The sequence below is a fragment of the Oxyura jamaicensis genome, chromosome 1, assembly GCF_011077185.1.
Source record: "Oxyura jamaicensis isolate SHBP4307 breed ruddy duck chromosome 1, BPBGC_Ojam_1.0, whole genome shotgun sequence".
Classification (NCBI taxonomy): Eukaryota; Metazoa; Chordata; class Aves; order Anseriformes; family Anatidae; genus Oxyura; species Oxyura jamaicensis.
In genome coordinates this window covers 23,707,821-23,735,115 of record NC_048893.1, presented here as the reverse complement: position 1 = coordinate 23,735,115, position 27,295 = coordinate 23,707,821, and the positions used below count along the sequence as shown (strand labels likewise).

The following is a 27,295-nucleotide window of genomic DNA, read 5'->3' as shown; positions in this document are numbered from 1 at the left end:
GCCAGAATTCCAAAAGGTTTTAGGCAATGTTTTATGTTTGCAATACTTTATGTTTCTTCTCCTCTAGGAAATGTTTCCAGACTGCTCACTTTTATTTAGAAGATAATACGTCACCTCGAGTGATTTCTACTCCCCCAGCTCCAGTCTTCCCAGTCTCAGGTATTTTTTGTCAACTGTCCTGTGGATCAATGTTAGCTGTGGAAAGGTGCTGCCTTGTATGTGTCTCTATGATTTCTTCACTTGTACCCACTTGTACTAATGAACACAGGTGCACTTGGTGTAGGCAGAGGTTATTGTTACTAGTATTCTCTCCTGTAGCACTGATGAGAAATATCCTCACCTTACAGAGCAGTCACAGGGAGATGCTATGCCTTCTAGCCAGTGTCACCCACATTTGAGCCACTCTAAGCAGCTCTCGTTTACTGTCACAAGGCAGAGGATTACAACAGCAACACAATCTCCTGCATGTCTTCCTTTAATTGATCACCTCTATATATAACACAACCTTTATTTCTTACCTGTGTGACCCAGATATGCCTCATCTATCTGCATTTCTTTAACAATTTCAGTGTTTTCGGTAACTGTAATTGATATATTTTATTGGCATATTTTCTACCAGTAAAATTCTCTGTGAACCTCTCTTAAAAATGATACACAAATACAGAATATAATTAGCACTTTCTCTTTCCATATCCACTATAGTTTTTTGGAGAATATTTTTTTTTCTCTCCTCAAACTGTATCAGAGGAACACGTGCAGCCCTCCTTGCTCTTTCAAACTGGGTAGATTAAAAAGTAAGTTAAATAGATTAATTCTGCAGCAGACACCAAGTCACATTTTCACAAATGAGAAAAAGATACCTTATTCCAAAAAGAATGCTTTTGCAAATTTTGCAGTTACACAGGGGAATGGTTACCCTCAGAATGAGCAAGGGAAGGAGAATCAGCCCTTGTATAGATAACTAGTAAACACATTTAATTAAATAAACCCCAGACATTAGGCTCTGTTGTCACTGAATTGTAGGCATCTTTAAATGCCTCTTGCATTGATTACTATTGTTAGGAGACAGATAACCTTTTTTTCTAAATGGTTAATAGGCAGGCATGTAGTTTGATTTCAGAAAACATGTCATTATATATGAATGTCAAGTGGCAATCATTACAGGAAATTTCAGCTCTTATTCTCTATCATTAACTGTATTGCAGTACAACTGTATAATTTTCTTGCAATTTTTCCTGACCAGCTCACCTCAGGGAAATAGTGTTTTCCATTGTCATAAGACAGAATTTCACTTACAGTTATTTGAGTGCTTAAAATATGTATTTTGATGCTGGACATTTTACTTCTGAAATACTGATAAATATTAAAGAGAAAAGTGTTTTTTTAAGTGACTAACCGATACATAAAATATTATATGGAGAAAACTCCAGCACTGTTTTTTTTTTCTTTATTTTGTGTACAACAGATGTCAACTGAGAAGGTTTTGTGTCTTCTATCACACGTGTCTCAGTAATGTAATTTTACAATTGAGACTGTCATATAATATTGGAAAAGAACATAGACCAGGAAGAGCATTTTGTAACTGCTAAACTTATTGGTTATAACTATGTCTAAAAGCACACTCCACAGATCTTGTTTTATATTAAGTTTTCCTTTTGTGGAGTTTCATTGGCAAAAATTGGAGATCTGCAGTTATTCAGAAAAAATGCTTTGGCACTTCACAGTATAATTCAAAGATCTATTAAGCACAAATTAGTAAAAGAGTAATATTAGGAGCTGATATCAACATTCATTTAGCTTCAAGGGACACCTACTATCCAGAAACAAAATATACTCCTGAAGTCAGAATTTATTGAATTAGGATATTAACACTGGCCAGGAAATAAGATAATAATAACATCAAACATGAGATATCTTTCTCCCTTTCTGTCCTCACTCTTAGGGTCATCCACCTTCCCTTCTGGTTTTGTGTTTGCATATGATTAGAATAAACACTTTATGCCAGGTTTCATCTCTGAAATGTGAAGATAGTGTTACAAATTTGTTCAGCTTCTCTTAGGCTTGACTGGATAAATTCACTTTTTGTATGCAGATTCATTCACGTAAGTAGAAGACCAGATGGATCTCAATACAAATCAACAAATTCTTGGTAACCGAAAGCTAAAATTATTAGGTAGCCCAACTGCTGAACATCTGTTGATGTAAATATGAAGTCTTCAATCAATGTTTTTGATGTTTCTTTCTCATATAAAACAGTGCTGGACTTGTGATATAAACATATTTTTAATCCATGAAAGATGTTCCAGTAAATAAATAAATAAACAAAATTGGTATTCTTCAGAGCCAAAACTAGCTAAAATAATGTTGTCCTTTAACAGGCAATTAACAGAACAGATGACTCTGTTTACCTAGCATATTTGCAGGAAATAATAGATTAAAGATCCCAAAGGTTTTAAACATGATCCCTAATGAATGTTCTACATGAGTGTTTTTCTGTATTTGTATGAAGAAAGAAGGAGATGTACTGAAACATAAACATCTGATGAAAAATTCAGACTCAGTATTTGGACCCATGAGTAACATAAGTCACATTTGTTGGTTGAAAATTTAGATGTTTCCTTTGTGGGTATTCAGAAAATCTTAAATCTTTCACTTATAATTTGAAGTATGAAGCCTGATGTAAGAGTTTGAAGTCAATACTCCAGGATCAGACATGAAATTATATCAGTGGATAATCGTCGATTCATGGGTAGAATGGGGGAAAATTCCTGCTGGAAAAACTCACCTATGCAGTAAAAAAATTAAATTAGTTGTTGTTTCCTTTGGATGCTATTGCAAAGGTGTAACAAATCAGTTAAAATTATGCTACTCACATAATGCTGCATTAATTTAGTAGGTTAGGGACAATGTGGCTAGTCCATGTACTGTATCAGAGTCCCAGTGCAACACTGATCAACATAAGGCATCCAGACTCCTCTGCCTGATTGTTCTTTCTTTACAAGTATTATTCAGAATTCTGGTCCTACCCTCTCCATTTGAACATCTTTTAACAAACTGCTAAACCTGCCAGTTCCCCTTGACTTTTCAGTCGAGTCAACTGAGAGCTCTGCAGGCAAGCTCAGCATTTGCAGAATCAGCACCTTTATTTTGTGAGCTTGAAGACAGAGTAAGACCTAGCTGAGCGTTTTCCCTGTCTTCCCTCAGAACAGCCATTTAGAAATGTATAAGTGTTTGAGAATGGTTTTAGAAATGTTAACAGTGTTTTTATTTTTATGGGAAGCTGTATATCCAAAGTTCATGCCAAAAAAATTATTTCAGGATGTTGTGTGGATTGCCTACATATGAACTTCTTTATATGTTACTCTGGCTTTTTATTCTTCATAAATTTATTTTTTGTTTTTTCCCACCCCTAAGATGATGTTGGAGCAATTCCAATAAAGCATTTTCCAAAACATGTTGCAGATTTACATGCAAGTAATGGTTTTTCTGAAGAATTTGAGGTATGGCTCTATGACGTCATCTTTCTTAGCACATAAAGATAATGTTAAGTTAAAGTGAAGAAAAAAAAAAAAAAAAAAAAGAACTGGGATTTTTTTCTGACATGGGGACCAATTTCATAAATGCATTTAAATATGAGTTTTGTAAGCCCAGGAATGACTGTTCACACCTACAGGCCAGGGAGATTTACAAAAGCTAGCAGGACTGGGATGCAGACAGGGATGTTCATTGCTGTGATATAACACTGAATAGTTATGTGAATAATCTGTGCAAAAATAATGCAATCAATATGGTTTAATTGATATAGATGTAGATTTAAAGCTTTTTCAACACTAATGCCAATTGAATTTTGCAGAAGCTATATTTGCTTGTTCCATTTACAAAGAAAAAAATACGAAAGTAATAATGAGTACACATGACAAGACTCCTGATTAACAGGGGAGCTAATATAGAGTCTTCCTATGTGGTAGTGAAAGCTTTGCAATTACTTTCATACAATATATGGTTTGTGTAATGTATTTCAAAACTTTGAAACATATTGTCATCATATAGTGTTACTATCACCATATGTAATTAATTCATGCATAACTTCATTGTTTTTCACATTCATATGCATTACAAGCAATTTAAAGATAGATAAGTTCTAATTTAAATCGCTTATCAATAAACCATTATAACCTGTAATTAAAGCTGTGCTATTAAAGCTCTTGACAAGCATTCTCTAATAAATCAGAGTTGTGATGGAAGCATTTTTTAATTGATCTCTAGTAATTTAAAACTATTTTAATATTCCTGCTGCAAAAACAATATTGAAATTAAAGAAATTCATAGTTTTGCATCTTTGGGTTTTGCTTCTGTTTCCCCATCTGATGTGTTGTTACCCAATAGACCAAAAATTCTATGTGGTTCACCTAACTTTATTCATAAATTATTCTTCTCTAATTCATTAGACATTCAGAATATCCATCCAAATGTGGGACTGAGTTTGTAAATATTTGTGAATGTCCAGTGCATGTTTATATGTTACATTAAGCACGTGAATACGCACTGACAGAAATGGGCTCTACATAGACCAGCTGTTAATAAAAGCAAATGTTGAAAGACTGCATGTAAATGAAATGGTAACAACATCCATTAGTGCTAGTGAGAAAACCAATGAAGAAACCACATTGTTCGTCTTCTTTTCCTAAATTACTGCTGTGATCCAAAGACCAAATACCTCATAGGTCATACCAAATACCAAGTTCCTCATTGAGCATACGCCGTCTAAATTTTTTTTGTTCTTGCTTTAACTAGAACAAAAAACTCAGTATCATCATTTCTTGGATATCCGTTTTAGATTACCAACTACCCCAGAATTAGTGTCCTGACCTTTTCTCTACTGATAAAGAACACAGAAAAAAAAACAACAGAATTTAAATCTAGACATTGCAGTCAGCATACATTTGGAGATGAGGGGTGATTGAGTTTTTTAGATATGTTACTATAAAACAACTCATATTTAAAATATAATTTTCAGACTGGTAACCACTCTTCATATATATATTTAAATAGCTGAAGGTGAAGATGATTAATATTGAAATAAATGCTATAATAAATGCTATTAATTGCTATATTGAAATAAATGCAATAAATTGTTGGGTAATATTATAGTACTTTTAGTCATAACAACTCATTTCCAATGTTGGCCTTATAAATGCTTGAGTTTCCTGTCAGTTAACATAATCAAAGAATAATAATAATAAATAATAATTTTGTGCCTATCTTCTCAAGCCTGTATCCTGCAGGCAATCTTCATAAAAAGATTGGATTAATTGAGAAACCACTGTCAGACAGAGGGTTGTACTGCCATCCCATGAAGTTTTCTGAGTGGCATGCTGCCATGTTCCAGGGGAGGCTTCACAACTGAATGCAAAGAGAGCAAAAGGGTTCAACAGAGAAACTAATGCAGTTATAAGGACCAATAAGAAATCCTATGAACAGTTAAATACATAGATATAAAGTCAGAGATGTTGCTCATATATGTAAGCTTTCACAGGCATAAGGTCTAATGTTAAATCTAAAGATAGGAAAACAGATGCCAATATTTTAACAGAAAAATTGCTTCTTGTGTCTTTTAAGAGTTACATCCAACTATTAAACTTTGTTGCTAGTATGGAGATATATATATTGCATGACCATAATTGTCTTCCATATAGTAATTGTAATTTATATAAACTCTTTTATCCATTTGTTCTGTGCTGTGGAATTTGATTTTTTTTACTTTTTTTTGCATCCATTCCCTCATTAGACACTGAAAGAGTTTTATCAGGTAAGGAATTATTTCACTGCATTTTTTTCTAGCAATGAAGTAGTTGTAAAGTATCATAGATAACTGGGTATAAGGTTATGTGTTTTTTCTTGCTGACTTACTGTATTTTAAGAAATTTTATATACCTTAATGCTTATTAAAGTATGATGCACATTTTTTTCAGGAAATCCAGAGCTGTACTGTAGATCTAGGTATTACATCAGACAGCTCTAATCATCCTGACAACAAGAATAAGAATCGATATATAAACATTGTTGCTTGTAAGTAAATGCATTACTTGATGTTTTGTTTAAGAAACAATTATAAACAAGTATAGGCTTATATCAGTTTCTAGAGGAAGACCAAACAAACAAACAATCAAAAAAGCCGTCTATACTGAAAGCTCTGGATACTGTTCAGCAAAATGCCTGGAGAGGAATAGTGTGATATTACACTTCTCTTCAAGTTAGTCCTCTGACATCCTGCTGCTGTGCCGAGCACTTGTTAGCAAGACATATTTGTTTCTTCTGTGATGACCCAAAGGGAGTTGGGAGATTTCACTGTAATACCATTATAAAGCCAAAGGAGTTAACTTTTGATTGCCAAAATTAATGCACATTTGATCTGGAATAAGGATAATATATCCTCTCCTGGAGCTTCACAATCCCTGGATGTATTTACTGACATATATAAATATAAATATACTGGTTTTATTTTATATTGTTCCCAGCCACAATGTAGTAGATCAGTTTCATTAGCCAAGGCGTCTTCCCATTGCTTTGCTTCACTATGACAGACTTGTATTCTCTGAAATGCATCTATTCAGTTTGATTAATCTCTCTTTGAAACCATTGCCTCTAGGCTCTTTTGGTGGTTTAATATGTTTTTCTTAATTCTCTATAATATTTCAACTTTGTTCTGATAACAAAAAGCTCTAAATTAAATATATATTCAGCATTTGGTGGTGCTAGAGCTCTATAGAAAAGGAGACAGAAACAACCCATTTGACAAGAGGCAATGTAGACTCTACATCAGTTGCAAGAAATCCCATTCCACCTGGCTGAAGATACCTCTAGAGGAAAGTCACAGGTTTTCATCTGCCACTCTGTATGTTGATATCTGATCATACAAAGGGTGCCAACCCAGGGCCAGGGACTTTGTTATCACAGGGCAGCACTCAAGCAGCTTAGTAACAAGTAACTCTTAGCTCAAGTAACTAGGATTGTCATGTGGAACTGAATCAAGTCTCTAGTCCATATAACCAATGGAGGCTAAAGAAAGCTTCAGCTGACCTTGAGGTAGCCACTTGCAGTCTGGATTACTAGACCTGAGGCTCTTCAGCTGACCAGCTCTCCAAGCTCCCATTACTCCCTAGGCTCCAGACTCTGCTGTCTTTAATTTGGAATGAATGTGCCTAAAAACCAGTGCCTAAATTGTTTGGGACATCTCAGGGCAGCCAGGATGCTGTGCAGACATGCCCTTCAATATCCCTGTACAGTGGATACACAATACACATTATTGGATACCTGATTTTTTTCCCACTATATTATACTGAAAAATTATGACAATGCCACTTTACGCTATCATGCTTTTCATTCATTTCTAATAGGACTGTTTTTCACAAGGGCCTCAGGTTTTAATCAGTTGCACAATGTTCAGCTTCCAAGGACTTGAAAAAGACCATGACTTTTTCTAGGGAAAGTTGATCATACTTCATGCTTGCTTTTAAAAGATATTGTAATTTACTTCTGAAATATATTTCTGAATATCTGAATCCTTGGATTCATTAATTTATTTTTTTGTGAACTAGAATTTAGTATCTGATTCATATCTAAGCACAAGGACTTTGCATATATGATTGTCCCTGTATTACTCGTATGTATTGAAAAAATCAATTTCTGAATTTCTTACATAAATCTAAAGAATTCTTATAGAAATATTATGATTCTTGGAGGAAACTATGCTTATTTTCTCCCTTGTCTTACTACAGATGATCATACTAGGGTTAAACTAGCACAGCTTTCAGAAAAGGATGGAAAACTGACTGATTACATTAATGCCAACTATGTTGATGTAAGTGCCTTTTTCTACTTTTTCTATCTGCCAGCCCATTCATCTGTCAGCCTTTTCTGTACATAGTGGTGTGTGGAGGTGAATAGACAATTTAAAAAAAAAAAAAAAAGGCATCATAATATCACTTAAAAAAAAAAAAAAAAGCCTTTAATGTTAAATGTACAAACTTAAAATGCAGGTAAAACCACAATTGTTTCTCAAATCCATCTTGATACTGTAGCACCTTCAGCTTAGTGAAGAGCTTTATGAAACTAAAAAAATGTTCTGTCACATCTGAGTCATTTCAGAAGCATTTCACATCTGAATGTTAATTCTTTTATACATTTTTGGTAAGTGGCTAATTCTTCTGTATGAAATAATCTCATGAGAGGAAGATGCCAGTTGGCTGTGGGCCTCGCCGAAGTACCATTTATTCATTTTTCGTTACCCAGTAATTTACATGTGAATGATCTTGATTCATTTCTTAAACCACTATCATAACAGATGTCTCATAATCACTATCATGTCAACATTCTGCCAGAACACAGGCATTTGAATATATATCCCATTTGTTGGAATGATAAACATTGACATAACAGTTCCATTCACATATCATCTGGTACCACAGGCTTTCTGTGATTTGGATAGTTATAAATTCAAAACTACTTAAATGCTTTTGAGATTCTTTAAAAATAGATACGTAAAATTTTATGTACTCCTCCCAACCTCCTTTTTTCTCGTGGTCTCTGATTTGATAAGTGTCATTTGTTATATTTTAATTTAGGGCTACAACAAGCCAAAAGCCTACATTGCAGCTCAAGGGCCACTAAAATCAACAGCAGAAGATTTCTGGAGAATGATATGGGAACATAACGTAGAAGTTATTGTGATGATAACTAATCTCGTTGAGAAAGGAAGGGTATGAGTACCTTTGTTTCCTATTTCTCTCTCTGATGTTGATAGATCTACCTCTAGCAGGCACCTTTCTCTCTTTCAAGAATGTTTTAGATTATTTTGAGCAAAAAGCAACAGTTCGTAGTAGTTGCTTGTATTAGGCTTGGCTATAGATGTATAAATATTTGTATTATGACACTAAAGAAAACATTTAAACACAATTGTCAACAACTGAAGTCATTAAAATAGAATAATGTTATAACTACAAAAAAATGTCTTCTACTGAAAAAAGACTTCTTCTCTGTATTCAGGAGTGAACTGGTTGTGGGCCTTGGAACACACTCTGCTAACAGTCCACTCTGTAGTTCTCTTTCCCAGGGGTGGCCCTGGAAAGGAGAAGGCTATAGCTCAGGTGAATTTTTCTGGACACTGAGTGGCTACTTCCTGTCACTGTCCCATGGGACCCACAGTTCCTCTCTTATCACAGGACCAGGTACACATTTGTCCAGTGAGACAACATGAGGTCAGAGGATGTGTGTTTCTCTGGTTATATGATGGGAGCAGGCAGGTACACCTGAGTGAAATGAAGAGACATTGCATCACCCCTGCCACATATTGGCAGCAATGCCTAAAATGCATGCAAGCTTTGTCATATAACCAGCTAAGCATTATTAAATGATACAGACAGCAGATGTAAACAAGGGCCACCCTGGATGTATCACCACTTTGTAAACAACAGCACAGTAAAAATACATATCTTCTAATACTCCTGGAAGAGGCCGTATGACTGCCCTACCAAAGGGCTAGACATCGTTCCAGAGCTCTGTATCGTTCTGGCTGCAGACAAACTCATTCTTATCTTCCCTGATCAGGAACAAATATACTCTATCCATGCTATGAACCAGCCAAAAGCCACATATGACTCTACTGACTTGAACGTATTCCTGTAATTCCTGTACATTATCTGATTCTGTCTTTAGATTTTAGAGTGCCTACAGAACACATTATTAGAGTACTTTAAGCTCTGATAGTATGATTTAAGCCTCTCTGTTTTTTTGTTTTTGTTTTTGTTTTTGGAGTATTCCAAATAAGGTACGTATTTGCATAGTCATCTCCCTACAGGACAATATGCATTGTTTATTCTCTTGTGAGCATCATGTCTATTATAAACAAGGCATATTGGGAGTCTCTGCATGTTTTGTGCTTGACTGTGCTCATAAAATCAAATGTTACAGCTTGATAATTTGACATTTTTCCTTTCTCTCTTTCTTTCTCCTTTATTTTCTAACAGAGAAAATGTGACCAGTACTGGCCTGCCGAAGGTAGTGAAGAATATGGGAACTTCTTGGTTACTCAGAAGAGTGTACATGTACTTGCCTATTACACTGTGAGGAATTTTACTCTTAGAAACACCAAGATCAAAAAGGTTTGTGATATCCTGAAAACACAGTTTGGGCAAAAAGAAGTAGTAAAATTTTCTTGGGATATTTTTAAGGCAGTCGTTGGCAGCTCTCTATTGTATAGATAACGCTGAATGCTATAGGCCTCAGCCAGCCATAAGCTCATCAAAATGCTTCAGAGTTGATGAGATTAACTAGCTGAGGTTGTGCAAAGTCTAGTTGGAGGCCAGTAACAAATAAAATACCCCAGGGGTCAATACTGGGTGCAGTCCTGTTTAACAACTTCATTAACAATCTTGATGATGGGATCGAGTGCACTTTCAGTAAATTCACAGATGACATAAAACTGAAGGGAGTGCCTGACTCAACAAAGGGTTGTGAAGCCATCCAGAGGGACTTTGACAGACTGGAAAGGTGAAGTGACAAAAATCTCATAAAGTTCGACAAGCAGAATTGTGAAGTCCTGCACCTGAGGAGGAATAACTCCAGGCTCCAATACATGCTGGGGCCACCCAGCTGGAAAGCAGCTCAAAAGAAAAGGGCACGGGAGTCCTGCTAAACATGAAGTTGAACATGAGTCAGCAGTGTGCCCTTGCTGATAAGAAGGCCAGTGGTATCCTGGGCTCTGTTAGGCAAAGTGTCAGCAGGTCGAGGGAAGTGACCCTTCCCCTCTACTCAGCATTGCTGAGGGTGCACTTGGAGTACCATATACAGCTCTGGGCCACCCAATAAAAGAGAGACATGGACATACTGGAAAGAGTCCTATGGAAAGCCACCAAGAAGATCAAGGGACTAGAGCACCCTTCCTATGAGGAGAGGCTGAGAGAGTTTGGACTGTTCAGCCTGGAGAAGAGAATGCTCAGGGTGGAATCTCATCAATGTGTATAAATACCTGAGGGAGAGTGCAAAGAAGACAGAGCCAGGCTCTGGGCAGTGGTGCCCAAGGACAGTGCCCTTGGGCAGTGGTGCCCAAGGACAGGGCAAGAGGCAATGGACATGAGAGGTTCCAGTAAATATAAGGAAATCTTATTTACTATGTAGGTGACCAAGCACTGGAAGAGTTGAGGAGTTTCCCTCCTTGGAGATCTTAAAAAGCCATCTGAACATGGCCCTGAGCAACCTCCTCTAGGTGGTCCCACTTCAGGAGGGATGTTTGATGGCCTCCAGGGGTCTCTTCCAACCTTAACAATTCTGTGATTCTGTGAGATACTGGCCTACAGTATCTCACCACTGGTGTGGTGTAGAACCGTTGGGGAAGAGGATGTGATTAGACAGGAGGGCTGATGTGGACCCGGTGAGAAGGAGGACAGATTTTCAGAATGAGACCAGCTAGTAGAAAATACGGGAAGAATTAAATCATCTACCTCAGCTGCCAACTTTCCTTTTTAAGGAAGGTATTTTTACTCCTCTACAAAACAGGTGAATCCAAATATTTTCTTAAGGAAATCAGTACCAGCATGTTCTGCAATGGCATTCTGGAAGCATAATTTGGGGGAAAGTAAGTGGCTACAAAAGGGGCTGGCTACTTTGAGGGGGATTCTTAAAGATTATTTTATTTCAGCCACCTAAGTCATAGATTTATCTAGTCTCTCAGCCTCCCTGTACAATTAATGGATAAAGTACAGCACCTACTATCAAGTAATTTATCCCACCTATTTTAAGAACCTCTCTTTGAATAAGGTGACCAGCTCTCTGAAGGTATGTCTGTCTCTCAGTTGCCACTGAGGGAAGGGGCTTAGAAAAGAAGCCTAGAACAGGCTACTTCATTTGTGCATTACTAAAGCTGTGTGGTATTAATCCTACCCATTCCGTCCAGCCAGCAGAGGAGAAGAGTGGCAGAGATATTTGTTGAATTTAGAGAACAGCTGTAAATTGTTATACCTCCAATGCTCTCAGCCTTTCACTTTGTCTTTCTAAGGGACAGTAAGTGCCAGGTCATTTTTCCATTCAGTGTACAGGTTGATGGGACAGAAACACTGGTCCTTCCTATTCTATTTGAACACTGGAATATTCAGAGCTAGGTAGTACTCTGGTGCACTTGTTAATTAAATAGGGAGAGTACTAATTCTTGAAATACCAGGTACATAAGTAAAACTGTGAAGAGTCACCTTAAAAATGTGGGCTGCTTCTATATGGAATTATTTTTCTGTTGCAGGGTTCCCAGAAAGGGAGGTCTAGTGGACGTGTAGTAACTCAGTACCATTATACCCAGTGGCCTGATATGGGTGTTCCTGAGTACACGCTGCCCGTGCTCACCTTCGTGCGGAAGGCATCGCATGCCAAGCGCCATGCTGTCGGGCCTGTTGTGGTTCATTGCAGGTGTGCTTTTTACCACCATAAGGTTCACTCCACTTTTGTTTTGCAGAAAAAAATAACAAAAAAATTCAGTGGTGGGTTAAGCAAAACTTCACTCTCATGTTTAACAATTCCTGTTGGAAGAAGATTAATTTCTTATCTGGTATTTCTGTCCTTGGTAAGACCAACTAATCAACTCTCTATGCAATTTCTATAAGCCTCCATAATGGCTATAAACAAGATGCTGCTGCTCTGCACTATGTTCTCTTTTTTTGCAAAAATGCTTTCCTTTTAACTTTTTTGTACATATCTCTACTGCTGTTTTGATTGCTATGAGCTTCCCAGATATATGTGTAGCCGTAATTGTTTCCTTTCTGCAAATATATCAATAGGATATTTTTGGCTGGTGCTTTCTTTGGTGCAGGGATACTCTGTAACCCTAAGAGGAGCTCTGTGCACAAAAGAAGACTCACTCTATTCCTGGCTGAACTACACCTCTTCTGTTTTTAACATTACTCTGCGCTCTAGCAGCTGTTTGCAATGGAGGAGCACTCTGGGGAGCGGTGTAAGGTCTGCATGTGTGCAGGCAGGTGTTCTGTCAGTGCTCACTGAAACCGGGCAGCCCAGGGAAAATTGGTTAAAAAGGGCTTTGTAGGGCCTGGAATGACTTCACAATGCCCGTGGAGGACCAGGTTATTGTAAAATATATAAGCAGGTTCTGGTTTTCCACTGTAGTACCTCACCTTTGATGGAACATTTGGAAAGAGAACCTCCTCATGAATTCTGTCCTTCTGGAGCTGACTCTGAGGAAGCCAACAGGTAAAGTCGCCTCACAAATACTGCAAATGAAGATTTTTTTTTATTATTTTTGGGATGATCTAATATGACTGAAATCTGTTTTTAGCTTGGAAAATGAAAATTCTACATTTTGGTTGTTCTGCTGCTATCTGCATCTGTCTGTTCTTGAAGAGTTCGAAATAAGTTTCCCCAAAATACCAAGTCTGAGATCTATGCCACTGGGCTGAGAGATCAGCAGTACATTATAAACCAGTTAAATTGAGTTTTTAAAAAGTAAATAGTGGTAAGTTTTGTGGCTTCAGTCAGACCTCTCCATTGGGTCACAGGAATATTTCACCTCTGTCTGCAGCGGTTTTATATGGCTGTTAGTCCACCTGTTGCCATGCACTATGAAAATTCAAAGGAGACATTAGAAAATTAACTTTTACTTATCTTTACAGGCTATATGGAATACACATATGAGGAACTTCATGAAACATAATCTAGCTATTTTTGTGTTTTGGTACTTTTCATGTTTTGTCTTTCAAAACAAGTACTGATGCTCTGTGGTAATCTTTGCACTCTTTTTTTTTGTGTCTCCTGGTATGCTGATAACCCAGACCTTTCATTTTTATACCATGTTTATTTAGACAGTGTATTACAGCAACCAGAGCTCATGCTACGTATGCTTTGTGCCACTCCTGTGGAAGAAATAGGGTGAATGAATTAGCATGTATGGGCTAGGCTTGGATCTGCCTGCAAGGACTGATGCAGACCCAGCGCAGTGTTGCTGCTTGATTACATGTACCAATACTTGTAACAGCTCCACATGACCAAGAGAGGACCTCTCGACTTTGTACTCCTGATCCAGATATTTTATGGAAGAAAAAAAATATTTTTTCATTTTACAATACAGCCATTGTTATGTCAAATGAGTCAGAGTTCATAACAGGAGTTGCTTAACCCTTTCTTCTGCATCTCCCCTCTTTCAGAAGGGTCTCAACCATTGCTTGCGCTCTTAGCCATGTCTGAAGAGTACTAAGCCGTTTTCTTTTACAGATGTACCTTCAGCAGCTCTGCCACTTCCAGGGGTTTTCCTCAGTCTGTTATCTTTGAAAGCTCTGCAGGCAGTATCTGTAATGGGTGGCATAATGCAACTTTCCCTTTAAAGTGCTGTGTGTTTCAACATAGAGGAACTTGGGCACATTGACTGTGCCCCAGTGCTGATATAAGCCATACTTCCTAGGTATACTTGACAAAGTATCCTAAGGAGTATCAAAAGCCTGAAAACTGCAGATCTGCACTTAGTTCTATTTCAATTGATATTGTAAAAATCGTTTGGGAAAATGGTTGTTAGAGCTATTCCTGCACAAAGAAAAAGATGAGTTGGAAAGATTTTTCTTCATTAGGAGTCTTGAAGTTTCGGCAAAGTGATGTGATCACACAATAACAGAATTTGTAAAGCAAAGTCTTCCCTATACACCCATTTGTTGAAAAAGCTATATACAGAAAAACAATCTTTTTCATGACTGTTTTCCTTCAGGCTCAATGATATTTTTTTGTTTTATAGTGCTGGAGTTGGAAGGACAGGCACATATATAGTGTTAGACAGCATGCTGCAGCAAATTCAGCATGAGGGGACAGTCAACATATTTGGATTCTTAAAACACATACGTACCCAAAGGAACTATTTGGTGCAGACTGAGGTAAGACAAATATATACTTAATGAGAGACAATTGATTTTCACATTTTTGTTTGCAGGAGGAGAGGTGATACAGTCTTCATTTTGGCAACATCAGAAAGACAGGCAGCCAACTAGACTTTACCTTTCCCTTCCCTTATATTTCTAGTGCCATCCTGTAGGCTCCTCTAGAGTAATGCACTCAAAAAAAAAAAAAAAAAAAAAAAAAAAGACATATCTGTAAGCTCTTGTCTCTTTATTAGGGAGGCCCCTCAGAAGAGAGAAAACCTTTATAAATCATCCTTCCCACAGTAGCACTTCCTTGGCAGGGCATGCATTTTTGTCATAGATTTTTTTAAGGAAACACCATTTTCAGGTGTTCAGATCTTCACTGAATGTGATCAAACAGTTGAAATCAGGCAATAATAAGTTGGAAAGAAGCTGTTTCAACAGAAGATTATCTATAGCTGATTTAAACTGAAGATTATACACAGAACAGTGAAAGACCAGAAGAAAACAATAAGGGCAACAGCAGGGCATTTGAAAGTCTATTTCAGGTTTCAAGAACCGGTGTTTAGATTCCCCGGGGCCTTTCAATAGAAGAAAAGGTAATCAACAGCAGCATGGGCACTTGTTCCAAAGGATGTGAGGGAGAAAATAGAAGATAGCAGTAGGAACTGGGAGTGATCACTTCATTGCAAGAAATAAATGCAGGGAGAGCCACATAACAAGCTGACTTGAAGATCTGACTTCAGGCTATGCTTGCATTTTTAATGGTATTGAGTTAAATGTGACTGTATATATGAATGTAACATACCACAGGTGGTGGGGATTTGATATTATATCATATATACATTGCATGTGTAGTTCAATTGCACTGGTAAATGTGTACTGTCACTGGAGAGGAACAGCTTTCACTGTAGAGGACCCCTTTCAAGAAAACCCCTCTGCAGTAGCAAGCTGTGAAGAAATGCTGCCCATGTCAGAAGTGATAGCTTAGCCAGAGATGTCCAGGGGAATCTGAATATAATTAGAGCTGAGATGCTTGGTTTTATTTTCCTAGGAGCAATACATCTTCATTCATGATGCATTGGTTGAAGCGATACTCAGTAAAGAGACAGAAGTCCTTGAGACTCACATTCATGCCTATGTTAATGCTCTCTTGATACCTGGACCAACAGGAAAGACCAGACTGGAGAAACAATTCAAGGTGAGCTCCCTGAGATAGAAGTATGAAAAGTTTTAAGGTTGTAAGCTCAAATGACCTGAACATAGGTATCTTAACACAATTTTCATTACCTTGTATTCTCAAATAAGATTTTTTTTTTGAAAGAAAGAGCATGAGAAACAGGCAAGTAAACAGATTTTGGAAAATAGAACTATATATTCCTTTTCATGAAGATCCCCAAAGATAAACACAACTATCTAGAAAGATATCATTCTGGTGAAAATTATGTGAACTGTATTGGTCAAATAACATATTCCCCTCAGTATAAGGCCATGGCTATAAAACAGACGTGAGTTCAGCAGGCTATAAATGAACACTTTGATGTTTTTTCTGTTTGAATTATATTAGTTGAAACAAGCAAGACAATGAGGCCCCCATATCAGTCCTATATGCCTCTCACAGGTTTCGAGAGAACATGAGGAAGTTCCTAACTGGGGCTGCGTCACATCAGGAGTTACACTGTCTGTGTAACAGTGCAGATTTTTCCATGCAGAGTTTTACTGTTTGCCAAACTATTTAAAGCTGTATGAACAGCTGTGCAGGCAAATTGGAAGTGACACGGGTGGAAACAAGCAGTGGGGTGCTGGATGCAGGAAAAACTTAGAGGGGAATTACCTTCAAAGACATGTTTAGGGCTCAAGAAACATTTGAACCATTGAAAATAGTGAAGAGATAAGTCTCTGATAACTTGCCAACTAGTTTAACCAGATACTAGATGTCTTAAGAGATACAGCTAACCTGCCACATATGCATCCCTCTGTTTAATGCAGCTAATGAAATAATGACTTTTGCACTGTGACCTGATTTTTCTTTTTTTAATTTCATTTCTTCAGTTGCTGAGCCAGTCTAACACACAGCAATGTGATTATTCAACCGCACTCAAGCAGTGTAACAGAGAAAAGAACCGAACTTCATCCATCATTCCTGGTAAGCTTGTTCAGATTGGCTTCTCTGGGTGGCAAAGTACACTGCACGTAGGAAAACAAAATAGACATCTGGTTAATGCTTTATCCTGACTTATGGGTTTTACTGTTTTTATCATACTGTTAGATACATGGGATAATTACAGTAATATATGAGTCAAAGCAAGATGTCCATGGCTTTTTTTTTTTTTTCTGACAGTGGAAAGATCTAGAGTGGGTATCTCATCACTGTCTGGTGAAGGGACAGACTACATAAATGCTTCCTATATTATGGTAAGTCAGCTAACTGCACTGCTGAAAAATAGTGTCCCATTGTATAGCTGTTTGTGAAACTGCCAGGTGTCCACATTTTTGTGGAGCAATCCTGATTTTGAAAGCTTCTTTCTTCCATTATTGAGTCTTTCCCTGAAAAAGTTACTTCCCCCAGGGTGTACTATTACCATTATTAGTATTTTAAATTCAGTTAAATGCATTGTATTTTGACTATTAGTTAGACCAGAAATCCCGTCACAGTTTTAAAAAATAGTAAATCTGAATATGGAAGAATCTTTTGAGGTTAACTAGAAGTGTTAAACAACAAGTTAGCTTTTAATGGCTGCACTATGTTTTGCTTTCCTGCCTGCTCGTCTTACCTGCATGTTATGCCAGCTTTTGCAGTTGGCATAGCCCAAGGCAGCATACATAACTCAACAGCTTTTCATTATCTTTCTGTTCCCTGGATTTCCTTCAACCCTTTTCCCCTTCATTAACTGAGAGGGAGGAGTAAATGCTTCCAGGACATTCAGTAAAGAGATGGGCAAGCTCCCTGCAGTGTTGTTTATGCATTAGTGTAATGGAGCTAGCTTTAGTGGTAAGCAGATAGTCTGAGAAATGTATGCAGTTTAATACACTTCTTGGGATTTTTGCAGATCTTCCAAACATTCTTTTATTTTTTTCAAGTTTCCAACAACTTTAGAAGTCTGGCTAATGTAGAAAAATTAACATGTGTGTCTGAGCTAATGTGTTTTCATTTTGAGATGGTTGATTAAATATTTACTGATTTCTTTGTATTTTCTTATTCAAAGTTTTCAAAGTTTTACAAATTACTTCAGTGTAATTGATTTTATACTTTTCACCTGGAAAATACTGTGATGAATTTTTTTTTATTCTTCTAATATTTGCAGGAAGCCAAAAAGGCACAAATTCTGGAACTATTTTTTCAGGTTTCTGTTTCTGTCCAGAAGAAAACTGGACAGAAATTTACAATGTTAAGAGTTGCGTATCATTTCCTGCTCTGATGGTTTTATTTTGCAGGGTTATTATCAAAGTAATGAATTCATTATTACCCAGCATCCCTTACTACACACTATCAAGGATTTCTGGAGAATGATATGGGATCATAATGCCCAGCTAATAGTCATGCTTCCTGATAGCCAGAATATGGTAAGATTAATGGCTGATTGTTGCGGTTTTATGTTGAATTTTAGGAATATTACCATTCTAAAATAAGCAGGATTTTGCCAGAATCAATTAAAAGGTAAAAATATTATACAGAGTCTAACCCTCCCCCCAGATCATTTATCTGTAATCTGAAGATCCTTATCCTAGCAAATTACAGTTGAGATGAGAAGGTATTTTATCATTCCTGCATAATTTATAAAAAAGAGCCAAACAGCAGAAGTCACTTTTATTCAAGTTTAGGAATTTAGGACTCCAGGACTTTTGATTAAGGTGTAATATGGCTTCCTAAGCCATTATTAGGTATGGGAGAAATAGGAGGTCGTTTCTCTAGATCATCTACTAAACTTGCAAAAAATGCCTGTGTACTGGTGATGTATTTGACTCTAAACAGTGAAAAATGGCTCAAGTGTTCATTTTTTTGTGTGTGTTATTTAATAACAAATGAATATGGATTTATGTTACTAGAAATGTATTTTAGAAATATCTGAGAGCTTTTAGCTTGGTACTTTGAGAAATCTTGAGGCATGAAAGGGCACCATGTTTGGTAATGAGTTTGAATGAAAACCTTGCATATATGCTTTGGAGAGTCTTGCATGACTGGAAAACCATGTCAGACCAAGGCAGTGTATGTTTTTTTCTCCTCATCAAATGTTTTATGAATGTTACACTTCCAACAAAACAGGTGGATTTCTAAGTTAGCCTTTGTAATAAGGGAGGCTGCTCTGCACCAGGATGTGCTGGTTCATTATGATCCCTGTAAGAAAGGCTCTCAGACTCTGTAAAGTATCATTTAAAATGGTCTTTATTAGAGGTAATGCTATACAGGAGAGGATAGCACACATTCAGTCTGTCTTTATTGCACAGAGCAGCACAGCACACGTTGGCTGTTCTGCAGCTGGCTAACTCCAAGGCATATCATGTTCTGGTCAGGGTCACTACAAAGGTGTCTGCAGACCATCACAGTTGTCATCCTACTCAGATTTTGAGTAGACAATTTAAATCTAGACATCTGCATTGATTGCACACATGGAACATTATTATGCTGAATTAATCTTTATTTTAAAACTGAGCAGTACTCATTTTTATGGCTTTTGTTTTTTCCTGGAGGCTGAAGATGAATTTGTCTATTGGCCAAACAAAGATGAGCCTATAAACTGTGAGAGTTTCAAAGTCACTATGATTGCTGAAGAACACAAGTGTCTGTCTAATGAGGAAAAGCTCATAATCCAAGACTTTATTTTAGAAGCTACACAGGTAACACTGTCATAAACTCAGGATTTGGTTTGTTAAAGGTAATGTCTATGTTTTTGTTACATTTTCTATGGTAAATGAGTGGTAAAATCCCACGCCCTTGAAGGGAGTAATCTCTATAGGCAATCTGGGGACACAGGGAATAAGACAGTCCAACTTCAACAGTAGTGGGGTTCTGTATCTGGAGACTGGAGCCAGACTGTAGCAACAGCAAGGATAAAAATTCAGTCAATTTTTCACCATTTTTTTTTTCTCTTTTAGGATGACTATGTACTTGAAGTGAGGCATTTTCAGTGTCCAAAATGGCCAAATCCTGACAGTCCTATTAGCAAAACTTTTGAACTGATCAGCATCATCAAAGAAGAAGCTTCCAACCGTGATGGACCCATGATCGTACATGACGAGTAAGCATTGCGGCCTTCAGTCAGTTTTTATGCTTTTGTGTAGAGCCACTTATCTCATTTACAGTGAAAGCCACTGAAACAAGCCACAAAGTCTGCATCTAACAACAGTGCTTCTGCTTCTCTTTCAGTTGCATCAACAAGAGAAACATTTTGTATTTATCCCACTCTGAATGTTCTCATTTCAGTTCTATTATTTTGATAGTCCAGATCATTGCCGAGTTGAGCACTGGAGAAGAAATCTATCAGGGCTTCATTGCATGTTACTGTGGGAAGTAAAACTACTGAGATGAGGCATCTTACCTTCCACCAGCTGTTTAACAGTGGTCATAAATGCTGAAATGTTGTAAAAGGGCCCGGAGGCCTTTGGGATTTGGTTAATAGAGGACTATAGGAAACTATGTCTGAGACAGGCTGTTAAAGACTTTGCAGAAGTTGTAGCCAAAAGCTGTGAAAGTTGTGTTAAGGCACTGCTGTGCAGTCCTGTTTCAGAAAGATGTAGACATCACATCACAGAAATTCATTTTATCAGTTTATCCTGGCTTCTGTATTTTCTCCATGTGGACACTTGACCCTATTTCTAGAGACTTTGTCTTGTATTTTTGGTTTCATTCTGTTTTTGTTGTTGTTGCTGTTGTTGTTTTGTTATGTTTTTACTTTACAAAGGCATGGAGGGGTGACAGCAGGCACTTTCTGCGCACTAACAACACTCATGCACCAACTGGAAAATGAGAACTCAGTGGATGTTTACCAGGTAGCAAAGATGATAAATTTGATGAGGCCTGGAGTCTTTACAGACATCGTAAGTAATAAGCAAAATGTGTGCATTTTTTTTCTAATATGTGTGGTATTATTAGCTTGCTTACATCTTAGGGCAACATTATCGCACCATCAGTGTGTTAGTTTCTGCATGAGTTAATCAAAACTGTCCTCTAGAGATGCTGTAGTGGACCTGGTGCTTATTCCAAAATATGGAATTTACCATGAAACTGTTATGTGGTTATCAAGTGAGCTTATTCTAAATGTACAGAGCTGCCACAATCCTAATAAAGTCTGCACTGTGTCATGTAAATAATGGCTTTAATCCAACAAGGAATACATTTCTACTCCAACTAGACCCTGAAGTAGTTGCCCTGTTTTCCCATTCCAGGATGGGCTCTCATCTTTCATGATCTGTTGAAGGGTCACTTGACACCATTGTCACTGTGCTTACAGGAAGAAAAGACTTGAAAACTGTAACAAACTAGCATTACTGCTAAGTCAGTGTTAGACAGATGAAAAATCATTACAGAAATAAAAGGCTATGAACCCTGCCCTTGTTCATACTGCTACAAATCTGAACACTGTGGAGTTACACTGGACACAGTAAGGAGAACACTTTTTAGAGTGCAGTGTTAGGGTTCAGGTTACAACATTTCTAGCAGCATAAACAAGACATGACACAGCATGTCATGTGGAAGCATGTCAAGGGAAGGTGCAGTTGCCCCTTCCCTTGTCCAGATAGCATAGACTGAGGTGCCTGGCAGACAGCACAGTGAACATGGGGACCCTTATCACTGCACCAGCAGGTCCCTCACTAGCCTTGCCCCAGAAGCCTCCAGCACCTCCCACCTGGGCCCTTTATCTCAGAATTCAAATTTCCCATGCTCCTGCTACTGTTTCCTACTTGCTGCTCTGTCCACCCTAATACTCCCAACCTATTTAGTCTGCCTTACTGCTCTTCTTCCACCACAGGAGCTCTTTATTCTCATATATCCATCCTAGAGCCCAACATATCCCTGTGCCCTTTCAGGGTATCCACTATTACCTGGTGTAGCACTGCCTTTGCTGTGCCTGCTCGCCCAAGATGCTACCCTACACAGAGCCCCCAGCTGTTTTGCTGTACTCCAGCTGACTTCTGGCACTCCCCATTTCGCACTGCACTGGCCTGGGATCCACTTATCTCTAGTCAGTGGTCTCCTCAAAAAATCTTCCCACAAATTTAAATCTCTCCTCTTACACTTCACAAGGTCTTCAGAAATAGGAACATCAAGTACTAGAAAGAAAATAATAATAACAATCTGCCTGGATAGAATTCAGAGGAAAAAAAAATGAGACCATGTTTAAGGAGAAAATAAATAAATAAATAAATAAATAAATAAATAAAAGCCAACAGCTAAATAGCAGCCCTAATTCTGACTCCATTCAGTCAGTGGGAACTTTGCAATTGACTTTAACACTTTAACAAAGATCATATTTAGCACATAATATCTCTTTTAAAATATGTTGCATACATTGCTTTTTTTTTTTTTTTTCCCTGTAAAGAGCACCTGTACTGTGCTCTTTAATGTTGTGGTCTGCATTGTGTGCAGGGGGAGCCATTTGTCTGGAAATTAATAAAGCAGCTAAGTAACACAATAAATTGTGGAGCACAGTACATTAACAGACTGACACATCAGGTGTTAATTACTTTTGAGTGACAGAATTACAAGGTATTCTAGCTATTATTTATGACATAACACTGAACTTTTCCTCTCTTCTCCTTCAGGAACAGTACCAGTTTCTGTACAAAGCTATTCTAAGCCTAGTCAGCACAAGGCAAGAAGAAAACCCTTCAGCATCTATGGACAGTAATGGCTCAGCTTTACCTGATGGAAACGCAGCTGAAAGTTTAGAATCTTTAGTTTAATTAACAAAGCAAATTAAACACACACACACTTGCACCACATCGGTCACATACCTGGAGTTTACCATTATTATTTTCAGTTTTATACTTTGGGGGGGGGGCGGGGGGGGGGGGAATCTGTCCAGCTACTGTATGTATAATCAGTTCCCAACCTTTGTTCCAACAAAGTCATTCCTGTGACACATGACTTTACTGTGGAACTTTTATCATTAACAATGTGTGCCTTTTCTTGAAAGATTTCTTGTAATACGTTGTTATGTCTGGACTAACTTGATTGACTTTTACAGTGTTTCTAAGAATTGAATTGTGGTATGTTTTTTCAGTATTAGTTTTTGATTTATCTGGCTTTACTTTTAACTTAAAAATATCATATTTATAGATGTTAGGGGATTCTCAATTACAAACAAATATGTTATGGTTTTAGTATTTGATTTATTTGCCGTATTTATAACAATTTACATTTACTAGAAATATAACTTTTAATATAGTAGAATGTAAATAAAATACTGTTCTCCATAACATTCAACATTTAAAGATTTCAATTAGACAGTTAGAATAGTAATCTGATACTTACTGTAAATACTGCTACTTCTATAGTGACTCCATGGACCAAATTTATATTTATAATTGTAGATTTTTATATTTTACTACAGAGTCAGTTTTCTAGTTCTGTGTAATTGCCTTGTTAAAATGATGTAGTCCAGTATGTTCTTATTTTAACAAAGTCTTCTGATATATAATTGTGCATCTTAAGGAATTAACCTCATATAGCTGCATGTGATTTTAACTTTTTGTGGGGAATAGAAATCATTTGTTTTGAAATGAAAAGTTTTTATGAGAATAACACCTGTACTTGGCATTGTTAAATTGTTTTTACCTATGGCATTGCAAAAATAAATATAAATATTCCAGTCTGTGCCTAGCAGTCTTCCACACACAGTGAACAGTCTGCATTGTCACATGGGAGAGATTTTCCTTACAAGAATGACTCGAGACTGACCTGGAAACAGCTGCTGCTGTTTCTGCAGAATCTGTGAACTCAGAAGCCAGTTTTGGAACACTTTTATGGTTTCCAAGTCAACTCTTTAAGCCTCTCCATGCAGGTCTCTCAGCCTGGTCACCCACAGGTTAATTAATGGCTTGTCCCAGGCTTCCTAATCACCTTCTTTGCCCCTTCACAAGATTTCTCCTTGCTGGTTTTGGTTCAGATCATTCATTCCGGTCCTGAGCTCTTTGCTGCCTCCTTTTGCAAAGCAAAAGCCAAACTCTAGCAAGCAATTGAATGCGTTACCTCTGCAAGAACAAAAGCAAAATGTTTCTGTTTGCCCACTCGTATGTTTTCTACAACCTTCTGAACCAGCAGGAGAAGATGCTGATTGTACTAAAGGTTGTGGCATTTAGGTGAGTAGAAGAGCCTGGAGCAGAATAGATTTTTTTCTTAAAAACTAAGTTCTCTCATATAACTCCCCATTAACCACCTGTGAAATCCAGCCTGAATTAATGGTACTATTTATAACATTTGTCTCTCAATGGCAGCGTTCAGCAGTTCCCCCTGTAACACCCAGTAGTCACTCAGGATCCGTGCAGGTAGCTCAACCTCAGGCCAGGGGTGCCAGCCTTGTGCCTGCAGATATCCATACCCACCTCTTTTGTTCAAAACCATAACAAATTGATTGAATAATTCCGAAATGAGGGGACGTGTTTTGCTGAGCCAAGACATTTGCATTCAGGTTTTACATGTCCTTTTTTTTTTTTTTTTTTTTTTTCTTTCCTGTGGTCCTTGTCATGCTTCCATAGTTGCTAATGCTGAGATCCAGGAAGAACAGGACATAGATTTGGTTTCTATGTGCAAGCTAATTTACAATGTATCCCTGGACAAGTTAAACATCTCTGAAAAATAGGATCTAGATTTTTTTTATTACTATTATATTTGTGTTGTTATGCAGGTGATAAGAGTTAGGAACATACAGAATCTGCTCCTCGTCCCAAAATATATACATCTCTATCGCATTCTTCACAGCATTCAGGCACAAAGTGTATATATATATGTAATATACGTACATATAAAGGTGTGCAACAGTTGCACTTAGAGAAAGGCAAATACTCTTTCCCCAGGTAGTCTGAGGGTTGCCTACTACTTCCTCTAAAGTACTCAGGTTGACTGAAACCCTGAACGTGCACATCTAGGTTAATGAGGACAGCTATATTATGTAATTCCCCCCTCTCATCCCAGAAACATAGGATGCACTCAGACACAATTTTTCCTCTCTTAATCTCCAGGGGTACATGTACGAAAGGGGTTAATTGTGATCTTATGGTCATTTCCAAACCTTATTCCATAATCTTCTTACTTTATACTTCTGCTCTTCACCATATTAGCACACAACATAAGAAACTGTAATGCTCGTCTGCTACTCCAGCCTTTTCTTAAGGAAATCTGGCTTGCAGCCTTACATAACTTTGTGCTTTTTCTTTTGATATCTTCTGTTAATGTATTTGCAATTGCATATAGCTGTAAATACAAAGTAGTTTTTAGGCCAATAAATTCCACTACAGTTTTCAAGCCTATAAGGACCAAAAGGAAAAAAGGAATCCTCCTTTCTAAAATCCCATCTTGATATAAATGTTCCTTTCAACCTAAACTGTTTTGCAGACATTTTAAAGTGATAATCCAAGGAATCAGCTGTTGTTCAAGGTTTCTTCCAGAGATGTTTGTAATCACATTCATCATCTTAGCATGCTGACAAGTTATTTAAAACATAAGTGCTTAGGATAATCTCTTTACTCATACATATTGGTTCTGATCTAGAAAAAAAAAAAAAAAAAAAAGAATCATAAAAAAAAAATCTTCTATAATCTTCAACTGTGATGGATTAGATTTTAATAAATGCGTGTCAGTTCCTATCTCAGACAAAGGCCATATTCTAATTATTTTTTTCTTGTAATCCAAGCTAGACTCAGAAGACATATAGCCTGCCTTTACAAACTGGGTCAAGTGTGGAAAAGATGTTATGTATCTCCTGCAAGAAGTAGGATATCAATAAACATGTCCATTTAAGATTTTTTAAACAAAGTTACAACTGTCGTGTATGCTTAGGAAACTGTGAGTAGAGAGTTAAAAACAAAACAAAACAAACAAACAAAAACAACAACAAAAAACAACAACAACAACAAAACTAATTTGCTAGCATCATCAAGTTTTCCTGATCATAGTGGTGTGATTTAACACCTGTAGGAAAGCTTTATAAAAGTCGACAACAAATGATGAGTAGAACTCATGGTTACTAGTACAATAGCACATTAGTTAAAGACCTTGGTAAGGACTTTGAAAACTAGTTGACTAAGCTAGCTACCAGTTTTATAACAATGCTTTGTCTGTTCATTGTGACACCCTGGGATAACGCATAAAATATCAGATGGGTTGAAAATTTATTTGGTAAATGCTTACACCAAGATGAGTTTAACAAGTTTAAACTCATTAATCTTTCTAATGCTTCCAAGGCATAAGAAAAGCAGGGCTGGGGAGGTGTTCTGTTGCCTTGCTGAGGTTAAAACAGAAACAGAGATCCAGATAGTACAGGAAGACTGAGATGTCCTAGTTCCCTGGTAGTGGTGCCAGAACTTGAGATTTGTTGCTGTGCAGATGTGTCAACACAGATGCTCTGCCTGGGTGACATTTCAAACAGAGTGCCCCGTCCTGCCCTAGAGATCCATCAAGGTGCCACCACCAGTGGCCATGGTCCATGCTGGATCCTAAGGCCACAGTAAGACTTTCCTAGAGCTGTCCTTCCAGCCATCAAGCTGCAAGTTGGCATTTTCGAGATCAGAGCGCTTCATCCTGAGCACTTAATGCTGCATAGAGGCTAATTGAGTTTTGTTTTCTCTAGCGTATGAGACAATAGTTCCTCGGTGACATGCCAGGAAGTACCACATGAATTTTATGTGCTGTAGTGGGGAAGGGGATGATGTTTTCTAGCAGTGCTTCTCCAAATGTGGGTGCAGTCCAGCCCAGCACATCTCCCTCCCACCAGCCTTGGTTGGATCACCTCCACTTTACACTTCTACTTGGCTGCTGCCACCCAAACACTCAGTCCGCTAGAGACTGAGGTAGAACATCACCACTGTCTTGCATCTGCCAGTTTCTTTGGGTTTCTCAAACAAAGGAAAGGGAAGGCCAACTGATATCCAGACTAGAAAAGTGTACATAGCATTAAAAATGAGAGATGGGAGAACAAATGGAAAAATGGAGCAGATGGCACAAGGAAAAGCTTACAGGCTTAGTTTGTCTACTTCCCTGGAGCAAGGCTAAGGTCCGACCACCCATTTCTGTTTCACAGGTTTATGCTTTGGTGTGTTAAACACTTTCAAATGCACAAGGAGGAAGAGAATGCCCTCTCTTGGGACATTTTGCCACATTACTTTCTTTCTGAGATTTAAAAAAAAAAAAAAAAAAAAAAAAAAAAAAAAAAAAAGCCTCTCTGCCTTACTCAGTTAATTCC

The 27,295-nt window shown here is 37.5% G+C and overlaps 1 protein-coding gene across 1 annotated transcript in view; it reads left to right on the top strand.

Annotated features, from left to right (window-relative positions):
* Positions 1-24,233, top strand: part of PTPRZ1 (protein tyrosine phosphatase receptor type Z1) — a 141,373-nt gene extending 117,140 nt beyond the window's left edge. Inside the window, exons 11-27 of the mRNA XM_035347559.1 lie at positions 68-159; positions 3,415-3,500; positions 5,789-5,809; positions 5,973-6,069; positions 7,779-7,861; positions 8,625-8,759; positions 10,026-10,160; positions 12,290-12,453; positions 14,777-14,912; positions 15,952-16,098; positions 16,950-17,043; positions 17,239-17,312; positions 18,333-18,461; positions 19,587-19,733; positions 19,992-20,134; positions 20,798-20,933; positions 22,659-24,233. Coding sequence (XP_035203450.1) covers positions 68-159; positions 3,415-3,500; positions 5,789-5,809; positions 5,973-6,069; positions 7,779-7,861; positions 8,625-8,759; positions 10,026-10,160; positions 12,290-12,453; positions 14,777-14,912; positions 15,952-16,098; positions 16,950-17,043; positions 17,239-17,312; positions 18,333-18,461; positions 19,587-19,733; positions 19,992-20,134; positions 20,798-20,933; positions 22,659-22,799 — 1,960 coding nt within the window. The 3' untranslated portion in view covers positions 22,800-24,233. The remainder of the gene's footprint in view (positions 1-67; positions 160-3,414; positions 3,501-5,788; positions 5,810-5,972; positions 6,070-7,778; positions 7,862-8,624; positions 8,760-10,025; positions 10,161-12,289; positions 12,454-14,776; positions 14,913-15,951; positions 16,099-16,949; positions 17,044-17,238; positions 17,313-18,332; positions 18,462-19,586; positions 19,734-19,991; positions 20,135-20,797; positions 20,934-22,658) is intronic.
* The last annotated feature ends 3,062 nt before the right edge of the window (positions 24,234-27,295 follow it).